At 44.5% G+C, this 12,386-nt stretch overlaps 1 protein-coding gene across 1 annotated transcript in view; it reads left to right on the forward strand.

The window, feature by feature from the left end:
• The first annotated feature begins 4,320 nt into the window (after nt 1–4,320).
• Nucleotides 4,321–12,386, forward strand: part of NDUFA4L2 (NDUFA4 mitochondrial complex associated like 2) — a 42,051-nt gene continuing 33,985 nt past the window's right edge. Inside the window, exon 1 of the mRNA XM_042452864.1 lies at nt 4,321–4,475. Coding sequence (XP_042308798.1) covers nt 4,365–4,475 — 111 coding nt within the window. The 5' untranslated portion in view covers nt 4,321–4,364. The remainder of the gene's footprint in view (nt 4,476–12,386) is intronic.

A 12,386-nucleotide genomic window follows, 5' to 3' on the forward strand; every position in this document is an offset into this window, starting at 1 on the left:
TCAATACCATTTCAATACCCAAAGTGGGGGAAATAGTCAAGTACCCTTTTGCTCCAGAGCCAACATGATGTACAGTCAGCCCTTCTTATACACGGATTTTTTATACACAGATTCGAGCATACACGGTTTGAAAATGTTCCAAAAAAGTATAAATTTCAAATATCAAACCTTCATTTCCCATTTTTTATAAGGGACACTATTTTGCTACGTCATTATATTTAATGGGACTTGAGCATACATGGATTTTGTTATACACAGGGGATCTTGGAACCAAACCCCAGCGTATAACAAGGGTCCACTGTAGTGGTTTGAGTGTTGGACTATGACTTCGGAGACCAGGGTTCGATTCCCCTCTCAACCACTAGTTGACTTTTGGCAAATCACACACTCTCAGCCCCAGAAAACCTCATGATAGGGTCACCTAAGGGTCTCCATAAGTCAGAAATGACTTGAAGGCACACAACAACAAAAGCATCTCTTTGCTCCCATTGTCTCTCTAACCAACAAGTCCCCAAAATAAAAATATACATTTATCTTCTACATGACCTAGGGGGACGTAAAAGACTAAGAATCCTGTGCTGTTATTGTTGTTGATGTTGTTCATGTGGAAGATGACCAGATGTCCTAAGCACAAAGGAAGACAAGGCACCATGAAATGTAGGGCATTCAAGAAACATGCAGGGCGTTGCAAAATAAAATCTATACACACTAATATAAACAAAAATTCATGCTTCTTAGTTATGTTCAGAATGGAGGACATTTTTGAATTCCTCCTGGACAAAAGGCTGAAATGTAGGACATGTCCTGGAAAAGGAGGACATTTGGTCACCCTGTGTTTGTGTTGTTGTTGCTTGACTCTATCTTCAAGAGGCTGAAAGACCAATCCACAGAATTTCTCCATGCTCTAACTGCTAGATGCTGCAGTCCTTACCCGCAACAGCAAGCCTGCTGTTAACTATAACTAAGGAAAGGTTTATTTCCATCCATGCAGTGAGGTGGAAGAAAAGAAACACACACACACATCACAGATCACATATATAAGCAACGCAGGTTGATGGCCCCATCAGTTATAAATGTCACCCCCGCCTAGTGTGAAATGTAGGGACCCAGCAGCAAACATACCTGCTTTTTGTTTGTATGAAAAATAAATTGATTGCAGGCTGGCATATGGTGGGGAAACGTGCATTTTGTCGGCCTTGGCAAATATCCCCAGCTCAGCCCTGCAAGGAGTAGGCAGAAGTGGTTATCAAAACTGTAGATATCTGAAGGCTGGCATGAGTAACCGTCTTCACAACTGACTTCTCTAGCACTATGAAAACGAGGCACAGATCCCAGCTACTTGTCACATTACTCACTGCAAAAGTAGCATGACAACCATAACATAATGTACCTTGGCTCTTACACTGAGAGATGTTTGTCCAGGGAAGTGCATTTCTTGCCTTTTCTTTCCTTCCCCATTAGGAAAAACAAATGAGAAAATGAACTGCAAGACAACGATTAAAACATTAACAACTTGAATGGGATTTAGCAGGCTGTGGTTCCAATTTCTAATCTAAGCACACACTGTGGTAGGATTTATGGAACATTTATGGCTCCCATTCAGGACCAAGCCTCACGTTAAGCTTTGAGACCAGGGGTGGAAATCATGCAGCCTTAGTGAACTGCAAATCCCAGCAGCTCTAGCCAGCACTGAGGAATGCTGCCAGCAACATCTGGAAGGCTGTGTGTTTTAGGCACAATTGGGGTTATTCACACTGTGAAAACAATCCAGGATGAATCCAAGTTGAATCTCTGTTGTTCACATGCATCCTGAATGCACCCAGTTAAGTTGGCGGGGGGGGGGGGGGGGGTTCTGCCCCAAATCCACTAAATCAATAATGTTTTTCCCCCTGAGTTTTTAAAAATGATCTGATTGGCAGTAGTGTGAATAAGCAATGCAAATATACCCAAATAGACTCAGAATGGCCCAATTTAAATGGGCCTTTTTCACCTCCCCCGTCATGTGCTAGGGGTTGGCCATCCATACCGGCCTCACCCCTAGCACATGATGGGGCCGGGGGCATCAAAATGGCGGCGCCCTGTACATACGGGCAACGCCATTTTGACGTGATGGACGCTTAGCTTAGTGCGTCATTGGCACCTTGCGGTGTCACAATGGCGCTGCAGAAAGAACCCGCTTTTGTGGGTTCTTTTTGCTGCGCGAGGGAGCCGTGCGGTTTGTCCGCTGTGGCTCCCTTGCGCAGCAAACCAGGGCAGTGGGAGACCACCCTTCTTGGGCAGTCTGTATCCCGCCAATAAAATTCTGGATGCCTTGAACATGTTCCAAATGCATTTACATTTTTGACTCCATCTTTATTCAAATGTTTGCACATGTGAGCAACCAAACTTGCAAAGGTGCACACTGATGCAGTTCTATAGTGTGAATAACAAACCTGGGATGCGTGAGTGAGATGATTCACATCATCGCACTAAATAAAATGATATCCAAATATGAGCTTTGTGCCTAAGTGGTCCATATGGCCTCCAAGAGTTCTTCAGGGCTCTCTCCACTCTTTCCAGGGTAATGGCTGGAGGCATCCTGGAGCTGAGAACCCACAGCCCAATGCAGGCGTGGAGGAGGTTTGGCTGTCCAGCATCACAGCTCCCATTATCCTGCAAAACTGGGTCGGCTGGCTGAGGACTGAGGGGCAATGCAGCCCAGAAACATATAAAGGGCTGAAAGGTCCCCACCCCAAGTGACCTCACAGGCTAAGGGTTTCTCAGAGGCCTGATTCCCACTACCTTTTAAACCGATTCAAATGACCCTGGTTCCCACTTGAACTGAATCACTGAAGCAGTTCAGGGAGGAGAGCCATGCACTAGACCCATTTAACCTTTTTGGCACTGATTTTTTCCGCATCTTTTTGGATATATCAATTCCATGGAAGTATGGACCATATGCGGATCAGAATCAGTTTAAATTTGTCCTTCGACCAGCTGGAGCAGGTCCATTTTGAATTGATTCATTCGTGAATGTGAACCACAAGTGGGTTATTTTACAAGGGAAAAAATGCGATCAGGGCAAATATAGTGTGAACCATGCTCCACTGTCAAATCGATCCATCGATTCAAATCACAAAGTGATTTATTTGTAAGTGGGAATGAGGCCTCTGGCCTTATGAGTTTCTCATAAGGATTTGTACTTCCAGAGTTATGGCTAAACCAGCTCCTGGGAGTTCCTGGCTTTCCTTTCAGCTGGAGTTGGATACTTCTGCCAAAATACTCAAACACATGTCTGGTGCTTGCTAGGGTTGCCAATTCCTTACCAGCGACACCTTCCCCTGTGCCTTTCAGCAGCAGGTATTGGCCCATGATAATGCTCATTAAAAATATATATAAGATAAAATCCACACAAGAATGTCCAGCAGAGATGGCTCTCAAGTCTTCTTTGCCCACTTTGGTCCAAAACACACTGCAGAAATCATCCATTTTGAGACCGTTTGAACTGCCCTGGCTCAATGCTAGGGAATTCTGGGGACAGTAGCTTTCTGAGACATTTTAGCCTCCCCTGTCAGAGAGCTCTGGGTCCACAATAAACTACAATTCCCAGGTTCCCTTAGCACTGAACCAGGGCAGTTAAAGCATTGTCAAACTGGATTATTTCTAATGTGAAGTTGAAGCTTTTCATGGCTGGCATCCCTAGTTTTTTTGTGGGGTTTTCAAGCTATGTAGCCATGCTCTAGAAGAGTTTATTCCTGACATTTCATGAACGTCTGTGGCTAGCATCTGCAGAGAACATGCTGGCAAAACATCAGGAATAAACTCTTCTAGAACACGGTCACATAGCCCAAAAAATCCACAAAAAACTATGGATTATTTCTGTTTTGGACCTGATTCCTAAACCCAGGTAATTGTTCCGTGTTGGCCTTCGGAATGCCCAGCCAGTATGGCCCATGGTCAAGGATTCTGGGAGCTGTAGTCCAACCACATCTGTGTGAGGAAGTCTGGGAATTCCAGTGTTGTCAAGGTTTTGAAGGCCTTTCTCTTTCTTCCCCTTCCCACTCCCTCTCTTGATTTTAAAGTTACTACTGTATCTTGGTGCTGCTGGTGGTTGTATGCAGAGCTCTGGTGCCACCACAAAATGCAGTTCCCAGAATCCCCTAGCCTTGAGCCGTGGCAGCTAAACTGGCGTCGAACTGGATTATTTCTGCAGTGTGGATGCAGCCTGAGAAATGAAGCGAGAAAAGGAGGCAGGAGGACAGGAGGAGAGGGAGGGATGTCCCTCCTCCTGCTGCTGCCTCTGTTGCCTGGGATGCTTTGCTGGCTGTCCCTGCGAGGAGGAGGAGGAGGAGGCTCTGGGAGAGAAGAGGTCTGGAGCCCAAAGGATGGAGAGCCAGGGAGCCAGCCCAGCCGCCCAGCAGCCCCCCGGCCCTGCTGCAGCCAAGGGGGCCTCCCTCCGGGGAAGGCTCTCCAGGCAACTCAAGCGCCATCCAGGAGTGAGTCCTCCTCCCCTCTCCCTCCCCGGACCCCCTTCCCGCCAAAACTTTGGGGAGAGTCACTTTGGGGAGTGCTTCTGGTCGTGTAGCTTCAACTTTCTGACTGAGACTCTAAGAAGGGGAGCCACTCATGGTTTTTTTCTTGACAAGTTTGGCTCAGAGGGAGGTTGCCCTGGCCATCCTCTGAGGCTGAGAGAGTGTGACTGGTGAACTCACTCCTGGGGTTTTCTTGGCAAGTTTCTTCCCAAGGATTGTTGCCCTGACTATCCTTTGAGGCTGAGAAAGTATGACTGGCCCCAAGTGAACTCTCTCCTGGGGTTTTCTGGGCAGGTTTCTTCCCAGGGGGGTTGCCTTGGCCATCCTCTAAGGCTGAGAGAGTGTGACTGGCCCCAAGGTGGACTCCCTCCTGGGGTTTTCTGGGCAGGTTTCTTCAGAGGGGAGTTGATCTTGTCATCCTCTCAGGCTGAGACAGTGTGACTCGCCCAAGGTGAACCTCTCATGGGGTTTTCTTGGCAACTTTCATCTGAGAGGGTTTGTCTTGGCCATCCCCTAAGGCTGAGAGAGTGTGACTGACCTAAGGTCACCCAGTGGGTTTCTGTGGCTGGGCTAGGATTTGAGTCCTGGTCTCCAGAGTCCTAGTCCAATGCTCAAACCACTATTGTGCCAAGCTGGCTCTCAGTGCCCCAGTGCTGATGCTGGCCAGGGAATTATGAGTAGTGTTTTCCAAAAATGGAACACATTCCCCATTTGTAGAAGCTCCTGCTGTTGTCAGCTGGCCTCAAGTGGACCCCAACTCAGGGCGACCCTGTGGAGGAGGCATCTCCAAGCCCCCCTGTCCTCCACTGCTCTGCTCAGATCCTGCAAATTTACATTTGTGTGCTCCCGGATTGAATCTATCCATCTGGTGTGGGGTCTTCCTCTTTATCTGCCTTCTTTTACCTTTCTGAGCATTATTGTCTTTTCTAGTGCGGTATGCTGCCTTCTCGTGTTGCGACCAAAGTAGGACAGCCTCAGTTTAATCATCTTGGCTTCCAGGGAGAGTTCAGGCTTGATCTGTTCAAAGACCCATTGATTTGACTTCTTGGCCATCCACAGTCTCCTCAGCACTCTTCTCTAGCACCACATCTCCAACAAACTGATTTTCATCCTATCTTATTTCTTGCTTGCCATCTCCATTCTGATCAATGTCTGATCCAAGTTACAGGAACTCTTTAACTATTTCAATTTCCTCATTGCCTAGGTTGAATTTATGTAGATCCTCCATGGTCATTATTTTTTTAACCCTCTTCTCCTTGCCAAGGTACCCCTCAGTCTCTACTGAGAATAGTCCCATTTTCAGGTTTTTGGGGGTTTTCAGACTATGTGGCCATGTTCTAGAAGAGTTTATTCCTGATGTGCTGGCATCTGTGGCTGGCATCTTCAGAGAATGCATTCTGTGAAGATGGCGGCCACAGATGCCAGCAAAACACGAGGAGTAAACTCTTCTAGAACATGGCTACATAGCTTTTAAAAAGCCACAAAAAACTATGGATGCCAGTCATGAAATCCTTCAACTTCACAGTCCCATTTTTCTCCATATTTTTCTCCTCTCTCTTCCTCACTCTTGAACCAGCTTTCTCAGGCAGAAATTCAACAGGTGCCACTTCTCCTAGAATGAAGCTGCAGGTTTCCTTTCATTATATCTCTGTGATTAGGCATGAAGGGTGGGGTGTGTGTGTGTGTGTGTGTGTGTGTGTGTGTGTGATAAATTGCTTTGGGGAATGAGGAGGATGGTGACTGTTACACAAGACATAGGAGCCCTCTCCAAGAAAGAAGTGGCAACCAACCATGTTCCCTACCTTAGTAGGTGCCTCTAGCAGCCCTGCCACTTTCCAGTTTCTCCTCACACCCCTTGTTTGTTTGTTTGTTTGTTTGTTTGTTTGTTTATATGCCACCTTTCTCTCAATTTGGACCCAAGGCAGCTCGCAAAAGATGCTTAGTTAGGAGTCTGTTAAATTCCTGCCCCTACCTCTAGCCAGGTTTGGGTCTTATTTTAGAACATCAATCCCTGGGGCCAGCACTCCTGTTAGGCAAAAGGGTGAAATCACCACAGGCAGCAAATGCTGGGTCCTGTGGAGGGGGTGTCCTTTAAATACCCTTTTAAAAGGCCCTAAAGCCCACTGGTCTTGATTAATAAGCAGGGTCAGCCTTGGATAGTATGTGGATGGGAGACCACCAAGGAATACCAGGCGCTGAAGGCTATATTTCAGAGGCAAGAACTGGCAAAATCACCTCTGCTATTCCTTGCCTAAGAAAACCCTATGAGATTCATGAGGTCACTATAAGTTGTCAGGCAACGTGGAAGTGCACATACGCACACAGAAACATACGGCGGGAGCAGTGATAAAAGCAGTCCCTGGCTATTCCTCTCTGGTGTAGGACAGCTCCAGGCAGCCTGCTGTATCCCCCTCCCTAAAAGCAAGTCTTCTGCCCTCAAGTAAAAGGAAGGGCATGTAATCTTGCTCCAATCCTTCAAATACTCCCCAGTTGTGCATAGATTTACTCCTCAATTCTACATAGAATTGTGGGGATCTTGTCCTTCACCTCAGATGGTAAAATGTCTTTGGGTGACTTCAGCTCATCCCGTAGCAATCCTAATGTTTCATAGTCCCTTATCCTTTTTACACTTGGTTCCTTGAAAACATTAGATTCTTTTTGGACCAAGAGACTCTTCTGCTTTGTATTGCTGGGTGTTCCTTCAGAGGCTGTTTATACCATACAACATTTCACATAAATAAACTGGGATGCAAGTGGCCATACAACACCAGAGTGTAGTCAGAATAGCAAAAGCATTAATAAGGGAAAACATACTAGCTAGGTAAGGCTGCAGCAGTTTGCTTTTGCCTGAGCCTACAGGAAAGTGGAAAACTTACTCCCCCCCCCATTTTTCTCTCCCCTCCAACTCAGTTGAGAGCAAACTGCTTTTGCACTTTGAACTCAGTTTACAGAAACTGAAGTAAGCCAAGAAAAAAAGGGGGAAAGGGAGTAATAGAAACTGGGACATATTAAAAGCAGCTGGAAAAGTGGGACAGCAGGAGATTAATTGGGACTATTCCTGCCAAATTGGTACAGCTGGGGTTTATACTGTTTTCACCCACTTGGCAGTCAAGGGACTCTGGAGCCTCTTTTAAACTGTCTGCCTACAGTATATGTGTGAATATTCTTAGTGCTAGACAAAAAGTAAGAGAAAGCAGTTTAAAATATCAAATATATAAAGCCTACAAAGGTAAGCTGCACACATTACTCGCTATTACTGCAAGCACTGGAAAGCAAATTTATGTGTTATCTCTGAAAAGAGTGAGTGGCAGCAACTAGGTTTTTTTTAAACTGATTTTCAGATATTGTGCCCTAAATGCATTATTTCTAAAATGAGAGAGGTCAGGTGTCCAGATGCCAAACCATATCTTTCCCCTCACACTCAGGGATCTTTGGCTATTGATTGTACAGTTTTTCAGAAGGAAGGGCATTCTGCACATGCTCAGGTGATTTTGCCTGTTGTGTTATTTCAGTTGTGCCACAGCTGGTTTATGGGATTGAAAAAAAAATGGTCTGGAAACTAAGCCTTATGAAAAAGCTAAGCCTAGGGAAATGTGGATATTTAATTTGGAGAAGAGAAGACTGAAAAGTGACATGGTGGTTATCTTTAAATATCTGAAGGGATGTTAAGTAGAAGATGAAGAGAGCTTGTTTTCTGCTGCTTCAGAGACTAGAACAAGAACCAGTGGATTCAAATTAAAAGAAAAGCGATTCCATCTAAACATTAGGAAGAACATTGCAAGGGTAAGATCTGTTTGACAGTGGAATATGCTACCTCACAGTGGCGGACCTTCCTTCTTTGGAGGTCTTTAAACAGAGGTTGAGTGGATGCCTATCAGGAATGTTTTACTTGTGTATTCCTGCATGGCAGGGATTTGATCCACATGTCCATTGTCGTCTCTTCCATTGGATTCGATGATGATGATTTTATTCGTACCCTGCCTTCCCCCCAAAGTTGGGATTCAAAGCAGTTTATAGTCTAAAAACACAATAAAATTAAAAACCTACAGAAGTGACAATTAAAATGGAATTAAACTATTTCAATATTAAAACAGATCATTTCTTTCAAAATAGAGTACTATTTAAAAAGATAATCCTATAAAAATAGATTTCTTGAGATAAGCCCTTGCCACCCTTTCAGCTAACGATGTCCTGAATCGACCTATACAAACATCTAATCTTTTTCAGTCCTTTTACCCACCCCACACAATTTCAAGATTAAACTGCAAAATGGGGAAGGGGAAGGACAATCTCAGGGCTCATTCACACTAATAAATAACCTGATGTGGGACCCAGCGTTCATAGGCATTCACATTCTTTTGCCCAACTGTACTCGGTGCAGTTTGGGGAGTGGCAAAAAAAACCACTTGACCTGGTGGATTTTGCACCACGTCATTACATCTTTTTCGCAATAGTGCAACAATCTGGAGGCGCCTCCACTTTCAAAATGATCTGGCGCATGTGCCCCCTCTTCCTTTCCCCTGCCACTGCCACATCTTCTTATGTCCTCCTTCATCTTCTCTCTTCCTCTTTCCTCCTCTTCCTCTCCCCTGCCACCACTGCATTCTCCTACTTCCTCCTTCATCCCCCCTCCTCCTTTCTCCTCTTCATCTCTCCCCACCACCACAATCAAATCTCTCATGGCATTTTATCCCTATTGCCATTCTCCCCTCCAAGTGTGAACAGCAGCAAGTTACAAAACAGGTGGCATACAGTAGGAATAAAATGCCACAGAGAGATTCACTTGTGGCAAACATAGTGAGAACTTCAATTTGGAATGGCATCACCAAGGAGACCTTGATCTCCTCAGTTAAAAAAAGATAAGTTTGAATGACCCCTCGGTATTTGAAGAACATTTGTCTATGCCACTTCATAAGAGCGTGAACAATGTTGTCATCAACATGGGTTACAAAACAGGTACTTAAGCAAAAGGGACTTGTGCATTTGGCAGAACTCTGCCTGGGACATAAGCCATTTCAGATGTTTGGAACTAGATGCCTGGCATCCTGCTAATGACATCCCAGAAGGAGGTGTCACCCAGTGAGGTAGTACAGCCCAGAGAGATTGGGCAGCTTCCTTCTGGGTTCCATAAGGCCATAGCCATATGGGACTTAGAAGGCCAGGGGTTGCTAAGGGGGCCCAGTGTACCCTCCACCTCACTGCCGAGGCACCACTGTACATACTGCAGCAGCGAAGTGGAGGGAGTGCCCTTTTGGTCCCAGAAGGTCAAAATGTAGGACATGTCCTGGGAAGGGAGGGCATTAGGTCACTCTGAGCTGATGGGAAATCTAACCATATCTGGAAGGCAAGAATTTCTCAGCTTTTGTTGTATGGCTATACTACCCAAGTCATTTGCTATCCTCAGTTCCTTTCCCTTTCTTGCCTAACCCTAACTGCTTTGCTAAGATTGCATGCTCCTCACTCCAAATTGACTTTTTTTCTATAGTCAATGCCAAAGAATAGCGGTCTTCTCCTCCTGTGACCTCTCCCTCCCTCAGAATCTCTCCCTTATTCACTCAAGAAAGACTGCAAGGAAAGGAAGATGCAAGAAATTTTCCCCCTTTCCTTACTTTCTTTTACGCTAATATGTTTTTTAAAAGGGCCACTTGACTTGATGATCATTATGGCCCTTAAACTGGACCCTTCCCAGGGCTTTTCCCAGAAAGATATTTACTTCAGTTCCACAAGGTTCTTCCTTCTGTTGCTATTGGAACTCTTGTCCTGCTTCTCCCAAGGGACCAGAGCAATCATCCTACGCCTATTTAGAAGGATTTAAAGGGCTCTTGTGATTTTGCCCTCTTTCATTCTCTTTCTCATAAACTCATTTTATGGCCCAAACTTTGGCGCTGGTCTTCCCATCTGCACAGATGCAAGCTTCTGCTTTGTTCAGTGCTGGATAATTTGTTCACTAACCCTACCTGACCAAGGCTGGCATACACACGGATGGCAAGAGAGGAGATTTGATGTGTTGTTATTTACCTTGTTATATCTGATGCCTCTAAGGGGTTTTCCTACACTCTAGGCATAAATCAACACAGAGCCGGTTTCAACTCTCTCTCCTATGCTTGCACACCTCCCAAATTCAAAAGCCAGCTTAAAGTGAATGTGTGAGTGTGTGTGTGTGTGTGTTTTCTCTTTCCTCTGTCCTTTGTGATCTGACTTCCATCAACCCCTAAACACACACACACATGCACAAACACACAGAGAGAGAGAGACGCTTCACAATTTCTGTGACAGAATGGAAAGCCTACAGCCCACCCACCCCTTCATCCCATCTCCCAAAGCCATTGTCTTGCTTTCTATCAAAAATTCATGACAGGGATTTTGTTTACAAATATGAATAAACCCAGATAAATTATATATGCCCGCGAGGCCTTGATATAAATATAATTTCCCTTCTCATGGGCTCAAGAAGGGGAAAGGGAGATGGCCTTATTTGAGTTGCACACACACATACACACAGAGGAAGGGAGAGAGAGCACTGCTTTTTCATTACATAGGAAAAATGTTTAAAGTACCAGTTCCTCTCCAAGGCCACAGGATTTTTTTGCTGCATATAGATCAGGAATGAGGAACATGTGGCCATCCAGATGTTAGTCTGCTACTCCCTGAAATCCTGTTGGTTTGACCCAAGTGGAGAGGACCAATATTATTTATTTATTTATTATATTGAATTATATCCTACTTTTCTCCCAAAACTGGGAGCTTACAGTCTGAAAACTTAGAATTAAAAATTTACAAAAATACAATTAAAACCTTACAAAAGTGACAGTTAAAACAGAATTAAACTGTTGCAAAATTAAAATGGATCAATTGTTTTAAAATAGAATACAATTACTGTAAAAAGATAAAATCACTTTAAAACTATACACATTAAAACAACACACCAACTGAATTAAGTTAACAGATTTAAATCCTGTTAATTCAATGGATCTGCTCTAGTGAAGAGTAACAATTCGATTGAGGGCGCACTGCAGAAATATGGCAGTTTGACACCACTTCAACTGTCATGGTTCCATCCTATAGAATCCTGGGGTTTGTAGTTTTGTAAGGCACCAGCACTCTTTGGCAGAGAAGGCTAAAGACCAGCTAAAACTACAAATTCCAGGATTCCTTAGGGTGGTGCTACAGCACTTGAAGTGCATTATTTCTACAGTGCAGATGTGCCCTTAGACTGATGGAGAATACAGTACTATACTACACTGTTATAGGGCTATTATTCCACTTATATTGTTCTGGCATCTCTTGAGGCATTCTGGAGTTTGTAGTTTAGTGAGGCATAAGAGCTCTGTGACTGAAAACACTAAGTGCCCTTCCCTAAATTGCAAATCCCAGGCTTCCACAGAAGGCAGCCATAGCAGTAAAAGTGAAATAATGGTGCTATAACAGTGTAGTACAGTACTGTCTCAATCGTGATGGGAGTTTTAGTCTATAAACATCTAGCCATCCTCAGGTTACCCCCACTCCCAATTCCTGCTATATATCTTCGCCTCATCCTATAGAATCACAGAACTGTAGAGTTGAATGGGATCCCAAGGGTAATCTAGCCCACCCCTTTGCCAGCTCAGGAATCCATGTTGCTGGATTCAGCAATCATTATCTCCCACTATTGGCTATGCTGGCTAAGGGAGTTATGATCTCACAAAATGGGGACACACACACATACTATCTTGTGGTGAATATTCAAAAGGTGTGATTTTATATAAACATAGTCAACACATTTTTTGGGAGATAGGGCCTTGTTTCCCTACATAGTTCTTTGCCCCTTCAAATGATTACCCAGATCAGGCTGAACTATGAAAAATAAAGGAAGATATGGATAAATGCTTCCTTTGG

This window comes from Sceloporus undulatus, chromosome 2 (assembly GCF_019175285.1).
Source record: "Sceloporus undulatus isolate JIND9_A2432 ecotype Alabama chromosome 2, SceUnd_v1.1, whole genome shotgun sequence".
Lineage (NCBI taxonomy): Eukaryota > Metazoa > Chordata > Lepidosauria > Squamata > Phrynosomatidae > Sceloporus > Sceloporus undulatus.